Source organism: Corylus avellana, chromosome 6 (assembly GCF_965113065.1).
Source record: "Corylus avellana chromosome 6, dhCorAvel1.hap1.2, whole genome shotgun sequence".
Classification (NCBI taxonomy): domain Eukaryota; kingdom Viridiplantae; phylum Streptophyta; class Magnoliopsida; order Fagales; family Betulaceae; genus Corylus; species Corylus avellana.
The window spans coordinates 3,137,377-3,157,081 of record NC_142495.1 but is presented as its reverse complement, the minus strand read 5'-3'; the positions used below and the strand labels follow the sequence as shown (position 1 = coordinate 3,157,081).

General features: G+C 35.0%; 2 protein-coding genes and 2 non-coding genes across 4 annotated transcripts; 3 read left to right on the top strand and 1 right to left on the bottom strand.

The window, feature by feature from the left end:
• Window positions 1-5,291: 5,291 nt before the first annotated feature.
• Window positions 5,292-6,259, bottom strand: HEC1 (basic helix-loop-helix (bHLH) DNA-binding superfamily protein). Its single transcript, XM_059602880.2, has one exon. The coding sequence runs from the start codon at window positions 6,091-6,093 to the stop codon at window positions 5,431-5,433; it is 663 nt and encodes a 220-aa protein (XP_059458863.2). The 5' UTR covers window positions 6,094-6,259; the 3' UTR covers window positions 5,292-5,430.
• A 2,789-nt stretch (window positions 6,260-9,048) lies between these two features.
• Window positions 9,049-9,121, top strand: TRNAR-UCU (transfer RNA arginine (anticodon UCU)). Its single transcript has one exon. It is a non-coding gene; the product is annotated as a tRNA-Arg (tRNA).
• Window positions 9,122-11,046: 1,925 nt separating this feature from the next.
• Window positions 11,047-11,119, top strand: TRNAK-UUU (transfer RNA lysine (anticodon UUU)). Its single transcript has one exon. It is a non-coding gene; the product is annotated as a tRNA-Lys (tRNA).
• A 1,008-nt stretch (window positions 11,120-12,127) lies between these two features.
• Window positions 12,128-12,936, top strand: RALFL34 (ralf-like 34). The gene has a single exon (XM_059601615.2). It carries the CDS (start codon window positions 12,337-12,339, stop codon window positions 12,718-12,720), a length of 384 nt encoding a protein of 127 aa, XP_059457598.1. The 5' UTR covers window positions 12,128-12,336; the 3' UTR covers window positions 12,721-12,936.
• Window positions 12,937-19,705: the final 6,769 nt, after the last annotated feature.

Sequence of the window (19,705 nt, the reverse complement as noted above, 5' to 3'; positions counted from 1 at the left end):
GAGAGAAGTTTTGGGAAGAAAATAAGAAGGAGAAAGGACGTTTGGATGGGAGTTAACGGGCATCCTTCTTGCCGTCAATTTTTTTTTTTTTTATTAAAATCATGACCTACTGTCGTTTTGGGGTTAAAATCTCCTTGGAAGATCTCAACCTTCCAACCAAACTACCGCAGATTGCAGTAGTTTTGCTGGACCGCATGTAAGCCTCTCCTTAAAAAGCAAATCCACGTTCCAGTTCCTTTCCCTCCATTGGGCGAATACTCAAAGAATAGAGTTTGCTTTCTTAAACTAATGAGTAATGCTATATCTACTCAGTACTCTCAAGTGCACATTTTTTAACGTGACGTTAAATGAAAATTATCATTAAATTTTCACATTTGAGCAAAATTTAAGAATCTTATTCTTATCTTTTTTTAAAAAAAAAATATATATAAAAACAGTACTAATGTAAAAGAAAATTAGTTATTAATCATCAATAGCATTATGCATGTGGCCAAAATGTCTTATGAGCACATGTTCGACCAGATTATCAATTTTGGCATCAAACGATATATATATATATATATATATTCTGCAATGACAAAATGTCTTATCAGCACATGTTTCTATCCTTATTTTTATTTTTAAATAAATATATTTTTAAATTATTTTTATTTTTATTTTATTCATACAAAAATTCACGCATTTATATCATATCAATTACCTTTTATTACTAATCAAACAAAAATCTTGTTACAAAACATTTGTAAAATGGAACCAATAATTTCTCTTGCATATGACTTGTATTTGATATAAACCAAATTAAAAATGTACATGGAAAATTATACTTTGATATATATCGATATTAGATTGTCGATCAACTCAACTCTCTCGACTAGATTAAAACCTTACATTATAATTTTCTTTTTTTAAAAAAAAAAAAAATTGAAGAAACGTTACAAATCATTTGATAGTTTGAGAGTCTATATGTGTAATTTTTCTCTAAATTTATTGATAAACCTAAATCCTTACCTCATCTTACATCATAATCCTTTCCAAGAGAAACTGAATCCATTGATGTACATTCTTCTTGGACAATATCTCAAATATCAAAAGATAACCTAATTTGTCTGGACTGTTAATTAATTTTCATACTCCCAACTTTCTTTTTTCTTTGGGCACGACAATATTGGTCAGGTTTCCAAAAAAGTAGGGACGTTCACGAATCACGTGCAATTGATGTTGTTGGATACTCGTGATATAAAGTTGATCGAGACATGAACAATGAGCCTGTTCCTGCCTGTTCCTGTCTGTCAAATTGTCAAATTGTGCTTATCAAACAGAGAGCTTCCTCATTCCTGGGCCCTGGCCTTGAATCGAGCCGTGCTTAGCGTGGGTTGGGCTAAGCTTAGAGAGTTGGACCAACACTTTGGGCCAAAATCGTTTATCTGTTCACAAAACCCTCAATGGCCCATGGGCTCCCTTAAATCACCCCATGCCATTGGGAGTTTGATGACAGCGTAGTGAATTTTATCCATATCTGGACTGGACCATGCGTTGAAGAGAAGAAAACGCCGACGATGGCACAGGGTGGCTGACATCAGTCACATCACTGACATGGGACCAAAAAAAAAAAAAAAAAAAAGGAAAAAAAGAAATCATCTCCTGATTTCACCATGTATTGATGGTTTAACGTGCTGGAGGTGGCAATTTGAATAAAAGAATTTTCTCTAAATTCAGTCTAATAAATTAATATTTATTTTTAAAATATGTTATTTTTTAACCTGCATTTTTAAAATTACTTATAAAAATTAAATGCTTGCTTTATAAACATATGTTAGTTTAAAGACGGAGTTTGAGGAAATTCCTACCCTACTTTAGGAAAAAACTTTATCCAATTAGAATTAAAAACTAATATATAATTTAATCAAACTGGTTCTAAAGTAGTCAAAATATTGTGCTATAAGTGATAATTTAGACAAATTTGGAAACTTATCAAACTAATAAGTCAATTGTTCAACGAACTTCACGTGCTCGATCTGATTAATAAGATTTGACCACGTAATATAAAAAAACTTTGTGAATTTTTTTTTTTTTAATTCAATTTTCTTGTATAACTTGTTTTGGAGCAAATTTTGTCTGAGATGGAGTAACATTCTATACGTCTCCCTTGGCATAAGGGACATCACACATGGTGAAGAATTTTGGTTCAGGATCTGCAATCTGCCCCCCTTTAATTGGGCAGTGCTTCTGCCAAAATCTAATCCAACCAACCAACCAATTCATTGTCTGTATTCATACGTATTATACAAATGAATCTCATGAAACTTCCTATTTCAACTCATATGACCCTATCTTCATTTATTATTATTTATACTGGCTTCCACCCCCACCAAACTTCTATGCATCTCCTCTAGCTACCAAGCCTAATGCATGCATGGAAGATGGAATAAAAATAAAATTTCTTACCCCAAAAAACCAATATTTTATTACAATGAAGCTTTTAAGTCATAAATAATATTTTATTTTTTTACATTTAATTGTGAATATATAAAAGAAAAGAGATAGATGTGGATAATAAATGATTTTTTGTTTTTGTTTTTGTTTTTAAACAATGAAGGGTGTGAAAGGAGAAGGATACAATGAACTTGAGGGTTGTGAGAGGTAGCCAAATAGCCCATGCATGCGTTAAATTTATGAAAAGGGGTATCCCCACACAAATAATCAAAGCCTCTATGAGTATGTTGGGGCACTAGTGGGATATCTCACATGGCCCTTTTGCTATAGATGGGGTTTGACCATTATATATATATCTTCTTTTCTTTATGATTGCTTTGGATTTGTTTTGGATGGATGAGAGAAATGGGTGTTAGTGAGGCATGATCCTTCAGACACAAACACTTGTGCTATCCGACCCTGCCTCGGGAGGCAACCTACCTCACCCACTATATCTCCTTTCCCATAACCCATTTGCTGGGAAAGAAAAAAAGAGCAGCTTAGATGGACCAATTATCATAATGTCCTACACAAAAATATCTGCAATTTAATGAGATTCGAATCACTTTCAAAACTGGTACACTTATAGTCATAGATAAGGGTAAAGGGTCCCAACTATAATCAAACATCAACATGCAAATTGCAAAGGAAACTAAGTCTAGAACAAACTAGAACCGGCCAGTTGGACCAAACATGTTGATCTTTTTTGTGCATATAAGATTTTAATTTGTGGAACCAATTTCTTTTAATGTTTTCTATCTCTTTCGTTTATTTCTTTAACATCGTTTTGGCAGACTCTGTCTCTTCACAAGAGAAGAGGTTGCTTTTTTCCCGGTTGGGAGTGAGGCCAGACATGTCCTTAAGTCGAGAGAAGCAATTTTTTATCACTAAAATTGAATTTACTTCCCCAAAACAGATATGGTGATGCAGTGCTCTTTCTATTATCTTCAAATGGAAGCTAAAAAAAGCTTTCATCACCAAGACGTACAAAGAGGTAAGGAAATGATGGGTCCTTTGTCTTAGACATATCTTCCCTGGAAAGAAACAGTTAACCTCTCCAATACACACACACACACACACACACACACATATATATATATATATATATATATATTTGGTTTAATTGAATAATGAAATGGTTATAAGAGAGGATTCTTCCCAATTCTTATCCTAAATGAAGAAGAAGTGGGTGATCCTTGAAACAAAAATGGGGTGGGCTTCTCAACAACAAATTCAAAACAAACTAAAACAGTGCAAAAATAATTACAATAAGTAGAACATAGGTCAAACAAGTCACTCGGTCTTCTCAAGAGACTGCACAAGGCTGTTACAGAAGCAAAATGGACACAGATTAAGGCGATTCTATATGAACCCTTATTTGGAACCAACAACAACCACTGCAAAGAGGCTGAAGCCAAAGATGTACTATTAAGCTCACCCTTAATGCTAACGAAAAATCAGACTAGAAATACACTTCTAATAAATCCAATGCGCCTAAGTTTAGGAAAGTACCCAAGAATAATGTGCATGTATGTATATATATAGTTGATATAATAAATGTTATTTTGTATTTTCTCAACACTCTTTTAACATTTTCAGTTGATGTGGCATAGTCAATGTACCTTAATTTTTTATTTTTTATTTTTTTAACATTTTAATTAAAAGGTGTATTGTGTGTGTATATATATATTGCATACTAATTCCGCACTCTAAGTAAAACTTTCCAAATCCACATGTAGTTTACAATGTTTTCTCGCATATTACTAATTATGCTACTTAGTACAAGGCCTCTATAAAAATTACGAAATATATATATATATATATATATACAAAATTAGTCCACGTGGCTTTATTGAGTTGCAAGTAGTTACATGTTGGTTGGCAGATGGTGGTCTTAAATTTTCTTTTATATTTTAATACTTTTTCATTTGTCACAATATTCTTGGTGTTGTCGATCATGGCACATTATTGGATTCCATCTAATTTGTTAACAAAAATCATGTGTCTGTGGACCTATTTGTGTTTTTTGCTTATCCTCAAAGAGTTTTCAATCATTTTTTAAACTTCGTAAAGCTATTTGCAATCCAAAGAAATTACATAGACTGATTTTGCATTTCCTTTTTTAAAAATTATATCAAACGCATGAAATTTAATCATACTTAGATACTGATTTCAATTCAATATGAAAACCTCATTAAGCTATATAATCCCCGATTTTAATTACACTCTAGATCTACTATTTCATCTGCTCCAATATTTCAGAAATGTAATAGAAAGGATCTAAAACCCTAACCGTCAATATAATATGTACGTACGTAACTAACTCCTTTGACGGGTGACTAAAGCATTACTTAGCTCTCATAGGATCTCTTATTCCCTCTTACATTTGGATTAAGAGCGGGAAAATCCTCCCTTATAACCTCTTGTACCGTAAACAAAAAAAAAAAAAACACGAGAGGACTGGCCCCAATGCCGTCCTGTGATAGACTGGACAGTCCCACAAGTGCAAAAAAATGTAAGAGAGAAAATGACAAAGGTGCAGGTGTCACCAAGTTCTGGTCTGGTCTACCTTAATTTTTTTTTTCAAATGGGCTTGCATTTTCATTTATTATATATGATTGGATCATCAGCTACAAGCTATAGCACTTTGAACAGTACCCAAAATGAAGCTTAAAAAAAAACTATAGAAAATGAGAAATACTACGGTTTTTCTTTGACTAAATTGCATGTAACATACACTCGCTGAGACCAAATAATGAAGCCATTATTTCAATTTTTGCATTCAGAATATTAATTAAACGTCCTCAAGAAAAAAAAAAAAAAAAAAAAGGTTAATTAATTAACTGATAAGAGCAATGACATCCATTAGAGAGAGCTGTTTGATACACACTAATTAAGAAAAAGATGGAGGAAGAAGAAACGCATGAAGACTCGATATAATCTTCCATATATAATCAATCACCTAGGCATTTGGAAGGACCCCACCATTTGAGCAGGCTGGCAAGCCTTGACCAAGGTAGAGTAATTCACATTCGTCATCCCTGCAGCAAAATTACCCATCTGAGCATTATTATTAACCCCAGCTTGCTCCAACGTTTGCACTTGTTTCTTCAAGAACTTCACGTAATGTATAGCTTCATCGAGCATGGAAGCTGTATCCATCTTCGTCCCTCCAGGAACAAGTCTCTGCAGAATCCTTATCCTCTCGCTTATCCGCTCCCTTCTATGCCTAGCCGCCACGCTCTGCGGATCCTTGGAGATCTTCACATTCCGCCGCTTCGGCGGCTTGATCGATTCCGGGTCTATGTGGATAGGCTGCATAGCCGCTATCCTGAAAATCATCTCCCTCATTGCCGCCATTGACGAGTTCTTCGACAAAGCATTGTTCCTGATTAATCTCCCACCTGATGACATCACGGGGGCTTGGAGAGGCGGCGTCACCGGCTCTTGAATGGGAGCGCCGCCCATGAACGGCATGGAGGGAGTTGGGTTTATCAGAGATTGGTATGCGGGAATGTTGTGAAAAGGGTCACAGAATTCAGGAAACTTTTCCATTTGCATCATCATTGTCATCACGTCCATGTGATCCTGCGCTGATGATTTTAGCATGTCAGCATCCATTGTTTCTTTTCTCTTTCTCTCTCTCACGCACACACACAGAGAAGAGGTAGCAACAGATCAGATATGGGCGAGGAAGGGTTTTATCAGATATATGCAGAGTTATGTGAGATGGGAAGAATAAAATAGTGACAGAAAATTACAAAGTAGTTGTAAGATTATCTCTGGAACCGACCATCAATCTTGCAGGCTCTCTGTAAGTGGGAATGGCTTTATATAGCAAGTTGTGATCAATATTTTATTCTTGGAAACACATGGATTTAAACAAGTCTCCCGGCTCATTTATGGGCCGAGATGCCTTAGAATTTTTTTTAAATTTGAGATTATCAAATTTATAAATGTTAGCTTTTGATCTCATTTAAGCATCTAAAATAAATCATATTTAAGAATTTAATGAGATAGATATAGAAGATGTCAATCCGGGAACTAATTTATCATTTCTAATTTTTAAAATTGCAAATTCTCAAATTATTTAATTTAAGCTTCTTTTTTTTTTTACATTAAAATGATTAAAAAATGCTTCATATTAAAAGAAATTTTGCTCCCATCATTGTGGGGCTACAGCCTACTGCTAAGTGTTGTCTCCACCATCAGATCGAAAGGTCAAACCTGCTATGGATATCATATCAACGGTAGATTTTGAAGTGGGCCCAGAAATTTAAGGGTTGAAAAAAGGTGCATGAACCGCAATTTCTTTGAATGCTATGATCTTTTGCTTCCTTTCAAAGCGATGACTCTTTTGACTGAAAGCTTTACATTTGCTTTATAGCGTTAAAATATTTTTAGTTCCCGATAAGAAGAGGCTGCAACCCCACAGTCACATGAGATTTTGTCAGAACAATTAGTAAGAGCCTCCCCCAAAAAGACTTAGTTGCCGGTGCTACTTGTAGTTAATTTGTAGTATGATGAGGATTGAGCTAGGAAGCTGGCGCTGCCGGCCGGCGGTGGGATATTCCGGTGTGTCAGTTGCTTTATGTGATGGTGAAGTGGGTTGGGGACCTACTACACAGCAAAGTGTTACTTCACTGCTCCATTGGCACGCTTCTCGAGGTTGGTTAGAATTAAGCTGGCGGTGATGCTGACTTCCCCTGCTGCTTATTTACGCATAAGTGGTAAATTTCTTGCTAACTATAATATTGTATACAAACTTCAGTGAAGCAGCTTGTCAATCTTCATGAAAATGTGTCACGATTCACGACTGTGTGAAAAAAGTTTTTAAAGTAAAGCTGATCAATATTGTAAGGATCGAAAAATAAAGCCAGCCAACTTACATGCAATGGATGATTATGATAGATTCTGACATTACGTTAAAGTGACACAAATGAAATCAACTGTTTCAGTATCTTTTTAAAAGGTTTTATTATCTACATAATAAACAAATAATCCAGAAAAGAGATAGATTTACCAATATACACTATTCTTGTTGAATAAGAAATTATATATTATACATGCAACTTGAAGCATTCTTCCAATTGCACTGCAAGATCAGACATAATTCAATCCTTTCACCATATAAAAATGAGTTTTATATATATATATATATATATATAAAGGCAACCATATTTCAACTGCTGTTCTATAATCACCAACCAAGACAAATGCATTTTGGACTGAGCTTAGAAGTTTCAAATATAGCCAGATCCCAGGCCTGGAGATGAACATATATAATTTTACCCTTCTGCTAGGGGCCCCATATGAAAATGAAAGAAGATATTAATTTTATAGAAATATATAATAATAATAATGAGGAAGCACGATGAAGAGATAATTACAAAAGCTCAGAGGGTGGTCCCTGCAGATTTCTCCAAGTTTCTTATATATATGCATATTGTTTGGGCGTGATATATATTCCTCAATCTTCAACCCAATTGGCTAGTTTTTACTTTTACCACAAATGCTCAAACCAGCATCAATAATAGAAATGCAAGCTTTCAAATTGTCTGCCCTTTGGCGTTCATTCCACCATTACTTCTCTGGTTTGCATGCTACCATCATGGGCAAATTAAAGAACCCTTTTTTAAAGTAAGCAAAAAATAAGCATGACATAGCCAGGAGCCCATATTTGTTGACAACAAGGGGCTGCATGTGACCGTGCAAAATGCCCCAACAATTTAACCATCCTAATTAAGCACCAAAACGGCAGGTGCTTCATGAATGCACTTTCCACGAATCTGCAGAGTCAACTCTGCAAATTTAAAGGTTGGCGGTGGGCTTTCACCAACAACAAAGCTCAAGAAATAACTTCTTCCCATTGTGTAGGTATTTTGATAGGAACACCCAAAAAATTTGCTAAATAGTCAAATGGGCAGCGTGTTTTGGAACTAAACTCGTTGAAATTGGAACACTTTATTTCTAATTGTGTCCTGAAAATTGGACCCGAGCCGAATCCATCGGTCTAATAATATAGCCAGCGCCAACTCCTATATGAATAGGGAGTAAATTAAGTATGACAATAAGAAGAACCAAGAAAATGGACCACCATGGCTTGAAGGTGAGCTAATCTGGAGGCATGATTGAGTCTATGTCTATCTATCCCGCTAAGGCAGTAGTTGTCATGATCTTTAATAAAAGTCACGGCGCTGATAAGCATGAAAACGCATAGCTACGTATAAGACATTGACGTTGTCCAATTTTGTGAGAGAATCCGAGGGCAAAGTTGAGCCTCGAGGAAACATTATCTAAAAATGCTAGTTTTGTCCGTATGGTAAAAATATGGGATTTCTAAAAGCTGCGGTTAATTTAATTGTTGCAGTAACTTTTACTTTTACTCAAAATTTATTGAAGTAAATATAGGAAGATAATAATAAGACCATTTATTGTTTGGTAGGTAATTTATTATTTTGGCGGTGGGTTCACTTTTAATGTTTTTTATTAGAGAAGCAGCTGCGTAATAATTATATTTTCATAAAAAATACAATTAAAGGTTTTATAGCGTCATTAAACAGTCAGTATGGAGAAGCGCCTGTGGCCTAATGGATAAGGCGTCTGACTTCTAATCAGACGATTGTGGGTTCGAGTCCCACCAGGCGTGAGCTGAGATTGTGACTAGATTGGTTTTCTCTTTTGTGAGCAATCTGGGTGAGAGAACAAGAAAGAAAGACAGACCTACGTCCCTCTCTACTGGTTCATTTTCCCAATCCAGTGCAAGTAAGGGCTATATAGGCACTAGGCAGGGGAAAACTTACACCCAATTAGTCACCCAAAATTTTTAAAATTTTTTTTGGCTCTTTCAAGTCCAATTGAGCTATAACCATAGCTTGATCTAGTCCACTAGAATATCAATAAAAATTCAAGATGACTAATATCAATCAGGCATATATGATGATTTTTTATTACAAATATTTGAACCCACACCTTAGTAGATATCCTAACCACTTTAATAAATTTTTTGGGCCATTAAACCACCACTTTTGATGGTGATTACTTCACTTGATTCTTCGTGATTCTACCCACGCCCGAGTGCTATTTCTTCAGGTAAGTGCTTAGGGAGTCCAAACCCCTTCCTCATGCTTTTTGAACACTAGTGAGATTCAAATAAAGTCTTCCATTTATGTACGTATAACACGGAATCCAACTACTTCTTTTTTTCTTTTTTCTTTTTTTTTTATGAATAAGAAAGAAAGGAAAAAATAAAAAAATAAAAACTGTAGAAAGCTGTCAATAATTTATTTTCTTTCCCCTTAATGAGTAGTATAGGTAAGACAATTCAATGAGTAGTATAGTATACACCTAAGCCGGTTTTAAGTCTTTGGGCTAACCAGTCTGGCCCAAGCTTAACATCCCAGTTTGGAAATAATTGATGTAACAAAGCAATTATCCCCCAAAAAAAAAAATTATCTCCTACATGAGAAACTAATAATTATATGGAATATCTGCATGGAAATCTATCAATTATACTAATTTATAGAATAATCCAACATCTCTAGTATGAAATAATTACCGTTGTAAGATTGGGCCCCTAGAGACTCGAGCGGCGTTCGGTGAAGTCCAAGCTATACGGCATTTCGTTTTGGGCTCACGTGCACAAGGCATCATCAATCCAGCCAGCTGATAAATACCCCAAAAGAATTCGATCCAAACATATGGACCCATTGTTCATTGTCCTTATACTTGTTGTCTTTGCTTAAGAAATCCCCCAAAATAAATGTCCACTTTTTTTTTTTTTTTTTTTAAAGTATAATTAAAATAAAACGAATTAAGAACTTTATAATTGGTGGAATCCAATGTTCCGATGCCAGCTCAATAAGCCATTCCTGGATGATTGATGCAGGGACAAAGAATGGTGAACAAAGAATATTTGTCAAAATGGTTTTTGGAATTTACACTTTATCAGTTTTATCAATTTTTTCTCAGTTAAATTTGATCATAGTATTCTCAATTTTTTAGGTATTTTCAGATAATTCTGTGTTGAATATTTAAAGTGACAAAAATTAGCTATAAAAAAATGATTTATAATTTATTCATACAAACTATTATAATAAAGCGACGTGTTTTTAAAGCATGTGAGAAACACGTACTTTCTTATTAATGCTATTAAAAAATACAATTGTTATTTATTTTTCCCCTATCCTTCTCTTATCTAACTGTTAAAAAAATTAATTAGTGAATATGTAGGATCCACGCCTTCATTCATGTGGGTCCTATAAATTTAATGGTTGATTTTTAAAAAGGTTAGATAAGAGAATGTCATTTTCTTAGACTGGTTTATATAAATTATGTACAAACCATTTTGTAGCAAATTTATGTCAATTTTAAAACCGTAAATATTATTAAAAAAAAAAAAAGATTTTATGTTCTTTAACATATAAATTAACAAAACATAATTCTAATCATAATTCAATACTAAATTATTGACATCTGAATAAATTTCGAAATTAATTAAAATTTAGAAACCATAGGAGTACCCTTAAAAAAACATTACAATAATTAGTTAGAAACAAAAGCACATACCATCTGGCCGTCTTAGCTCAGCCGGTAGAGCGCGTGGCTTTTAACCACGTGGTCGTGGGTTCGATTCCCACAGACGGCGTACTTCTATTTGTCTTGAAGTTTTTTCTTTATTCTTTCAAGACAACACGCCTGTGCAAATTTTTTTTTTTTTTTTTTTTTTTTAAATTTGCACACGGCGTCACCCTCTTTGAACACAAAACAAAAAAAGAGAGAGAAATAGGACAAAAAAAAAAGAAAGAGAGAAATGGGACCGGGCTATTCCTGTATGTATTCCAAGCCCATCCGACCAACGGCCGCGTAATTTAAGGGAGAAACAGGGCATGTTTGCCAAAAGGACGGACTGACCCTAAACCCAAAAAAATTTATCTTAAAATTAATTTTGATATTTTTATTTTTTACATTACATTAATTATTTTTTATTATTATTTAAATAAAAAAATTATTACAAAATATATATATATATATATATATATATATATATTTTTTCGAGAAATGCTTAATTGTAATAAAAAGTTCATATTTTTGCTTAGATGGCAAAGAGCGTATGACCCTATTTTAATTTTTTATTGTTTAAAATCTCTTAATTTTAAAATTAAAATTAAAATGATAAAACATTAAGAAATAAATAAAAAAATAAAAAATGGGTAGTTAGACACCCTATTGAGCCTTGGGATTGAACCACCCCCAAGGCCGATTGGGGTTGGGTTGGGGGCCAAAAAGAAAAAAATAATAATAATAAATTTTGTGGGTTTGGTCTTGAGGCAACTACTCCCTTTTCATTATTTTTTATTATTTTTATTTTAAAATTAATAAATTTTAAACAATAAAAAAATTAAAATTAATTATGCCACTTAAAGTTAAAATAGCTGAAAAATAAACATTTTAATATAACCAAGCATTTTGCCTTTTTCTCGCATCAGATTTTACACTTCCTTTTTCAAGTCTTTAGCTAAACACACCCGCACTGTTTCATTTCACGATGGCCGAGGTAAGGACGCGTCATATCTGAAACTCTCATGCATTGATGAGACACAGCTGTAAACCTAATCACTTCCCCTCACCTCTTTCTCTCTCTCTCTCTCTCTCTCTCTCACTGCTGCTGCATGTGACCCCTTGTCCTTGTGACTTGTCCCCCCTCCCTCCCTTCACTCTTTTCACTCATTGTACCAACGAATGGTTCTCAACCCCCCTTACCCTTTAACAGTTGGGACAAATACTCAAACACCTACTCGGCACTACTAGAGCCTCCTTTCTCTCTCTCTCTCTCTCTCTCTCTCTCTCTCGATCAGGCTATCCATGGCATCTCCGGATCTGCCCAAGCTTCTCGTCCTCAGCTTCTTCCTTGTGTTCGTTCATTTTGGTCCGTGTGTTCGGGCTCAGCTTGAGGAGACCAGCATGAAGCTCATGACTGACGCGTTTGAGTGGCCGACGACAATGTCGTCGCTGTACGACGAGGGGGAGGCGGACGACAACATGGATGGTGGGTCGTCCGGGCGTAGGTCTTTGTTCTGGCATGGAGTTGTGAAGTACTACATTTCGTACGGTGCGCTCTCGGCCAATAGAATCCCCTGCCCACCTCGATCTGGGAGGTCCTACTACACCCACAACTGCTACAAGGCTAGAACCCCAGCGAACCCTTACACCAGAGGCTGCTCTAGGATCGCTCGCTGCAGGAGATGAGTGAGGTCGATTTGGGTTTTTAATGCTTTTTTGTTTGATTTATGTTAATGGGTATGTGTGAGTTTGGTTGGGTGTGGGTTGAGAGTGTTAAGCCATCTGGGTAGTGTGAGTTTTGGGTATTACTATCCGTGTAATGTAGACAATGTGCTTAGACGCTTGCGTCTGTATGGAAATTTGGCCTGGTTTTTGGTAATGGATGGAGTTATCTTCCTTTCATATGTTACATTTTCTTAATCCTTTTGTAGGTTATAGCTTACTGCTTATCTCCTTCTGTACCTCAATTGGGAATTTTTTTTTTTTTGTGTATTTTAGTGAGGCTGAGAGCCACGAGTTGTTAGTAGACATCATCTGTCTGGATTGATGGGGATATGGTGCAGAGAAGTGCTTTGCCAATTTTTTATTGTGTGTTAATATTCAAAAATTGCTCATCAAGTGCTTTACTCATCTATTATCTTTTCAGCTGGCTTCAACCACCCCCAACAACTTGCTTAATACTGTCACCTACCTTCATCATTTGCTAGCCCCAATTTCACTGCGGATCAATTTATATTTTGTTATGATTTTGGGCAAAATGGTATATGACAGGGTTCTGCCTTCAATCAATTCCATTAATTTTCATGTACCTGCCTCATGAATTCCACCCTGATCTATTTTCTTATGAAGTATTTGAAAGCAGGGTTTCAGCCCGGCTATCTATTATGTTGATTGAATACCATTGCTATTATGAAGATACCTGCATTTGATTGTTCGAGTTATAAACCATAAAGTCAAATTGAGGCTCCCTTCTTGCTAGAACTGTAAAAACACAAGATTACAGACACTTGAGATAACACAGACAACATCAATTCAAATCAAAACCGGTTGACTGTAGAAGACAAAGAAACAGTGTTAGCCAAAAGTATCAACTTAAGTTTTTTTCAGGAACCTCGGTGGAGTAATGGGCCGGTCCAGAACCAAAATTTTAAAACATTCTTTTCAAAATCAACCACAATTCTTTTACTTTTTTACATCATATTAATCACTTTTATTACTATTTAAATAAAAAAAAATCACTACAAAATAAATTTTTTTACTTTTTATACAAACATTCTTACTTTTTTTTTTAAATTAATCAAATTTGTTACAATTCTGGCTCGCATCCTCAAGTCTACCCTTTTTTCCAAACATAGCCTTAAGTTTTTTGATTACCCTTTTTTGACTAGGATTCCTCCCCTAGACAATGATAATTGGAACCTTCTTTGGAGCCTAAAACTCCAACATAGACACAAGCACGTCCTATGGAAACTGACTTGGAATGCCCTTTATGTTAGAGAAAACATTAGAAGATTTGTCTCTCGTTCAGATCCGGAGGTGTGGGAATGCTCTCTTTGCCATGGTAATGTGGAATCTCAACACCATCTTTTCTTGGATTGTCCCTTTACCAAGATTATTTGGAGAAACCAAAAATGGCCCTTGGATAGTAATGCCTTTAGCAATATTTCTATTCCCTCTTGGATTAGAATTTTGCTTAGGCCATACTCCATGCTTGGCATCCCCTTTGAAGAAGTTTTTGAATTCCAATTGACTGCAATGATTGTTCTAGACCAGATTTTGGTTTGCCCGTAACCAATTGATTTACAAAAATATCACTCCGGTTATCTCCAACACTTTGAAGTCCATCTTTAATGTCATCCGGACTCATCTCTAAGCTTGGAAATTATCTTCATTTGGTCAATCTATTTGGCATCCTCCTCCTACAGGTTCTATGAAGATTAACTTTGATGTTACTACTAATGCTTATTTTTCAGTCACTGCTGCTGTCCTAAGCAACTCTTCGGGAGACATCATCTCAGCATTCACCAAAAAATTACTTTCCACTGACATGAACAAGGGAGAATCCATGGCTGCTCTTACAGTGATTGATCTTGCTATCTTACAAGGCTGCAGCAATTTGTTGATTGAGGGTGACTCTTTGGTTTCCATCTTAGCTACTAACAATCAGAACCTCTTCACTGAATGAACCATTGCTCCAATCATCATCGAACATTCAGTTAAAACTTTAGCATTTTCAAGTTTGAAATGCTACAAAAGTTTCTAGAAGTGCAAACTTTCGTGCACACCACCTCGCCAAGTCGGCCACTACTAACCTTGTGTCTAGTAGCATTCTCAATTCCTCTTCCATTTTATCTTCCATTAGAATTAATAGTGGGAATGATCCCCAATGTAATCCTTCCCTTTTGTTTGTATTTACTCCAAAAAAAAAAAGAAAAAAAAGAAAAAAAAGAAAACAATTCATAAAAGGAGTGGCGAATGCGAGCAGCCCATTCGCTTTCATTTGTTTGCTTACCATGGAGAAATATTCATATTCATAGCCTGCAGATAGAAATATATATAATCTCTCCGCACTGATCAATGGAGAAAAAGCAAATGGGCTTTTACCGCATATGCTCAAACAGACCGAGTGAGATGTGAGTCTAGATACGATAGCCCAGGCCATTTGTTGGGCTTTTGACATAATCAAAAATATCCGGTCTTAGTTTTTATTGTGCAGAAAAAACTAAAGAAAGGTATAGAAAAATAAACCACAATATTTTGTTCTTTATATTTAAATAAGGTCGGTTAGAATAAAAAATAAAATAAATCTATACCTAATGATGTGTATGAAATATGAATGACAAGAAATCTCAACACAATCAAATTCTTATATCAGACTAATAAGGTAGGAAAATGCTATGTGTTCTTCTAGTATTTTTCTGGTGTATTCTCAATTGCGATGTGGCTTTTAAAATCATTAATAGATTAAAAATCAATAATGATAATCTCAAATTCAAAAATTCACATCACACGAGAAAAACACTAGAAAAATACCTAGCATTTCCTAGTAACTTAAATGAGATATCCAAAATATATTCGGCCATTATTCTAACGGTACTTACGAATTGCGTGGAACTCGTAAGATGTTGACGTGGTGTTTAGGTAATCAAAAATCCAGATCAACCATCACTGTTGAGTAGTCTACTAAGCTTCAAATATTTTGTTCTTGACAAACTCTGTTAAAAATAAATAAAATAAAAATAAAAATTAGTGTATATCGATACGTGTGACTGTGACACGTCAGCAAATAAGCATAATAAAATTTAAACAAAATATAGACAGTAAAATAGTTGCTCTCCCCAATATAAAAAATAATAATAACATATGAAAGTAGGACATTTGACTATTGTATTTTCAATTGTAGTACACATTATTGACTTGTCTTAATGTAGTAGTTGGTAATTGGTTAAAAAAACAACAGGGAAATGGATAACGAACTCGAAGAATAAGAAATTGCTTCACCAATGGCCATCTTATTTGCCCCAATTAGCGGCTGAATCTATTCCTGCTTTTCTACTGGTCGTCGCCACTATATATAGAAACCGTCATGGCTTGCGTCTAAAGATTCAAACATGTGTGTGTTTCATAGTATGGCAATTGGCACATGAAACATGTGTTTTAATTAGGGTTTGACAATTTTTTTTACGACAATCGGACACGAAATTAATAGATTATAATTCAAATATTTGACTCGTTTAATTAAATAGATTGAATTGATGTTAACCTATATCAATATATATAATCTGAACCCAATACGCAAACATAAATTATTATTCTGTTACGGGTCCACAACCTGGTAGACCCGTAATCCTTGTTAAAGTACATAAAAAATATAAAGAGAAAAAGCAAGGAAGATACAGATTAAGGTGGTTCAGCCTATGACCTACACCTATACGTTAAAGCATTTTCTTAGCTACATCTTTCCTTTACTTCATTGAAATTGTACAATAAAATGGCTTAGTTGAATGAGGCCAAGAATACAATAAGTACATAATCAATATGTAACTTATGAGAATCATAAGAGTTACATAATAAATATGTAACATATGAAAATTATAAAAGTTACATACTAAATATGTAATATATAAAAATTATGAGAGTAAATAATACATTAATTTAATTCAAAACAATTATTTTACGTTCTCTTTAGATGTCTCTGGACAAATAGAACTCTAACTAAAACTCATCCCAATCTGGACAAATAGAAGTCTAACTAAAACTCAACCCTTTGACCGATGGAATGCTTCCTGGAAAGTCCGTGTTCACTTGAGCGTTGAACTTGGCCTAGTTCAAACATGGGTTTTGTGAACTTGGACCAAATATACCTAAATCTTCAACAACGTGAAGCAATTTTGTTGACTCCTCTTATGTCATGGCCTAAGCCAGCCGACGGCTGCAAAAAATTCATCACATGTCTTTTCTTTTCTTTATTTTTAATCTTCAGAGCTATAATAACAATATTTTTTGGTCCTTTTTTTATTTTTAATTTTTTAATTTTGTAGATAAATTCATCATAAAAATATCTGAAAAATGGGTGAAATCGAGTAGGTGGGTCCGGGTGAATTGTTGAATTACAACTGGGACTCATCGTAGCATTTGGCAAGTTGTAGGAGAAAACCCCACCAATAATAATGCAAGCCGAAAGCAGACACAGATATAGTATTTAGCATTTGTTTTGAAGCAAAGCACGGGAGAGGTGATCTAGAGGGTCAAATCAAGGCGCGGCCGGCTAGTGGGCCACCACTCACATCTTGAAGCCCACATTAACCCAACCTGGGCACTGGGACCCAACCCACGAACCGTGACCCCTCTTGGTGCACCAATATGCTGTTCGGTGGCTCGTGAACCGTCGGTTCATGTATTTTTCACTCCATTTCACCATACGCGGCAGCACCGTCTTCGCTTACGTCCGCTTCAACAAGAACCGACAAATCACGCCATTTCTCTCATGTTTTCCCGGGAAAATTGACATTTTGACGGCGAGCCAGATTTTTTGGTACAACTTGCAATGGGGGTTTGGCAGTAAAATAGCATATCAACCTAGGAATCTTTTCGTACCAGGGGGGGTTCAGTGAATCTTGTTGGAGACCACCAAAAAATAATTGTGAAAAGCAGGTGACTGTTAACGAGCGTGACTTATTTAATTAAATTAATTAGGTTATATTTAACTTATATATAGTATTATATATGTCTTTTGACATGACTCAAGCCCGACGTACCACATTTAAAGCAACAATTTTTTTATACAATATGCAAATGATATGGAATCAACACGAAATTAGATAATTAAGTTTGAGAGGATTTACCTATTTAATTGAATTGGTCTAATTAAAATTAACTTGTATAATTTTATACTAATATCTTGACACGACTCAAACCCAAGCAATCAACGCAAATTGACCCCATACGAGACCGCAAATCTGTTGGACGGTCCTCCATTCATTGAGCTTGTTCGTGATGTTGAGGTTGAAGTTAATTTAGTATTAAAAAAATCAAAATCTCGGTAATAAATCAACTGTCATAAAAGCCTGAACATTGGGCAGGGCTTAGTGTTTTTTTTTTTTAAGAAAAAAACCCACGAGTCTCGGCCAAATTTTTTTTTTTTTTTTTTTTTTAATTTGATAATAAGGGTAAACTTAGAATTTTTTTAAAAAGTCAGAAGTATAAATGTTATTGTCTCACTTTTAATATTTTAAATCTAAGAAATTGTTTAAATTGAGAACAATCAAAAGATTAGGTGTTCAAATTGAAAAATTTAAAAATTTAAAAAAATTGTCAAATCACATAAAAATTAAAGAGTAAAGTAATATTTTTCCATTTAGCAAGCCAGAAAGATCCAGAAGATTGAGAATTAGCTCATCAATTTTAGTCTTGTCTCTGTTTTGAGTGCCAAAAAACGAGGCACATGAATCAACAGTGAATGGGAAGGCTTAGATCCAGCGATATCCACCTAATTAGTTAATAATAAATTCCCATTCCCACGCTTTCAAGTGAAGAAATTCGTGGAGATTGAAATGAAATCCCACCACCATGTTTCACGTAATCTGTTTTCCATATTCGAGTAACGTGACGTTGGCCTCTTTGTCGTCTTGGTTTGAAGTGATAGTATTTAAGGCCGCAGTCTTGCAGCTCCAAGTGGGGTGCGCCGTCCAATTCATCGAACTGAAAATAAGCCCCAAAGATAGTTAGGAGCACGTGAGGGCGCGCGGCATCGGTCCTCGGGCTACCTTTTTAACTAAAAACGGCTGCTGCCCTGCCGCCCACACTGTTGCGAGAGATTTCATGAACCCTGTGAGAAAGGAAAAACAGAGATGCATGAACTTTGCTGCAGTAACTGTAAGTAAATACAGAGGCTGGGTCCCAAGGCTGAAAACAGGCTGCAACAGAGACATTTATAATTATATTATATTATAATATTTGTTATAGTGTAGAACGTGAGCACATGCGACAGCTCAAGTTGGCGGACCAAAAACGTGAACTCGTAACTCATTCCTTTACTCATCTAAGTCACAGTGACGAGCACTGCTTCTGCTACCCACTTTATGGTGATATCAGCCATAGCTCACAGATTTGGAAACCTAACTTCCCAACATGCTCCTACGTTGCCATCTAACTTGGTAATTAAAATAACTTTTTTCTTTCTTTCCTTCTTTTGGGCAACTTGATATTATCATCTTTGAAATTAATATGAATGCAATATATTATATATTTACGGGTTAAAATTGAATAGTATGATTCATTTAATTAAACGGATTATGTTAGATTTAACCTATCAAATCATATTTATATACTTACGTTTTGACACATTCTGATAATCTAACATGCGATATAAAAGCTAACAACTTTTGTCACGACCTACCAATCTAATAAGTTAGTAAATTAGGGTTTAGTGTAGGGAGGGAGGAATTGGGGGCCAGTATAGGCCATAGCCCCCCAATTCACAATAAGAAGATTTTTTTTTTTTTTTTTGGTCTATCGGCCAAACCAATTAAATTTTTTGGCCCTTGGTCCGTACCTATACTAATCTTTGTCTCTGTCCCTGGTTTAGGGGTCTGACCTGTTTTATGTACATACCTCAACATGACTCGAATCTGATACTATAATACAAATTGTGAGCCCTACTTGAAACAAA

Bases quoted from the DNA above. Each gene is read 5' to 3' on its own strand.
- HEC1 (XM_059602880.2), bottom strand. From the start codon at position 6,093: ATGGATGCTGACATGCTAAAATCATCAGCGCAGGATCACATGGACGTG.
- RALFL34 (XM_059601615.2), top strand. From the start codon at position 12,337: ATGGCATCTCCGGATCTGCCCAAGCTTCTCGTCCTCAGCTTCTTCCTT.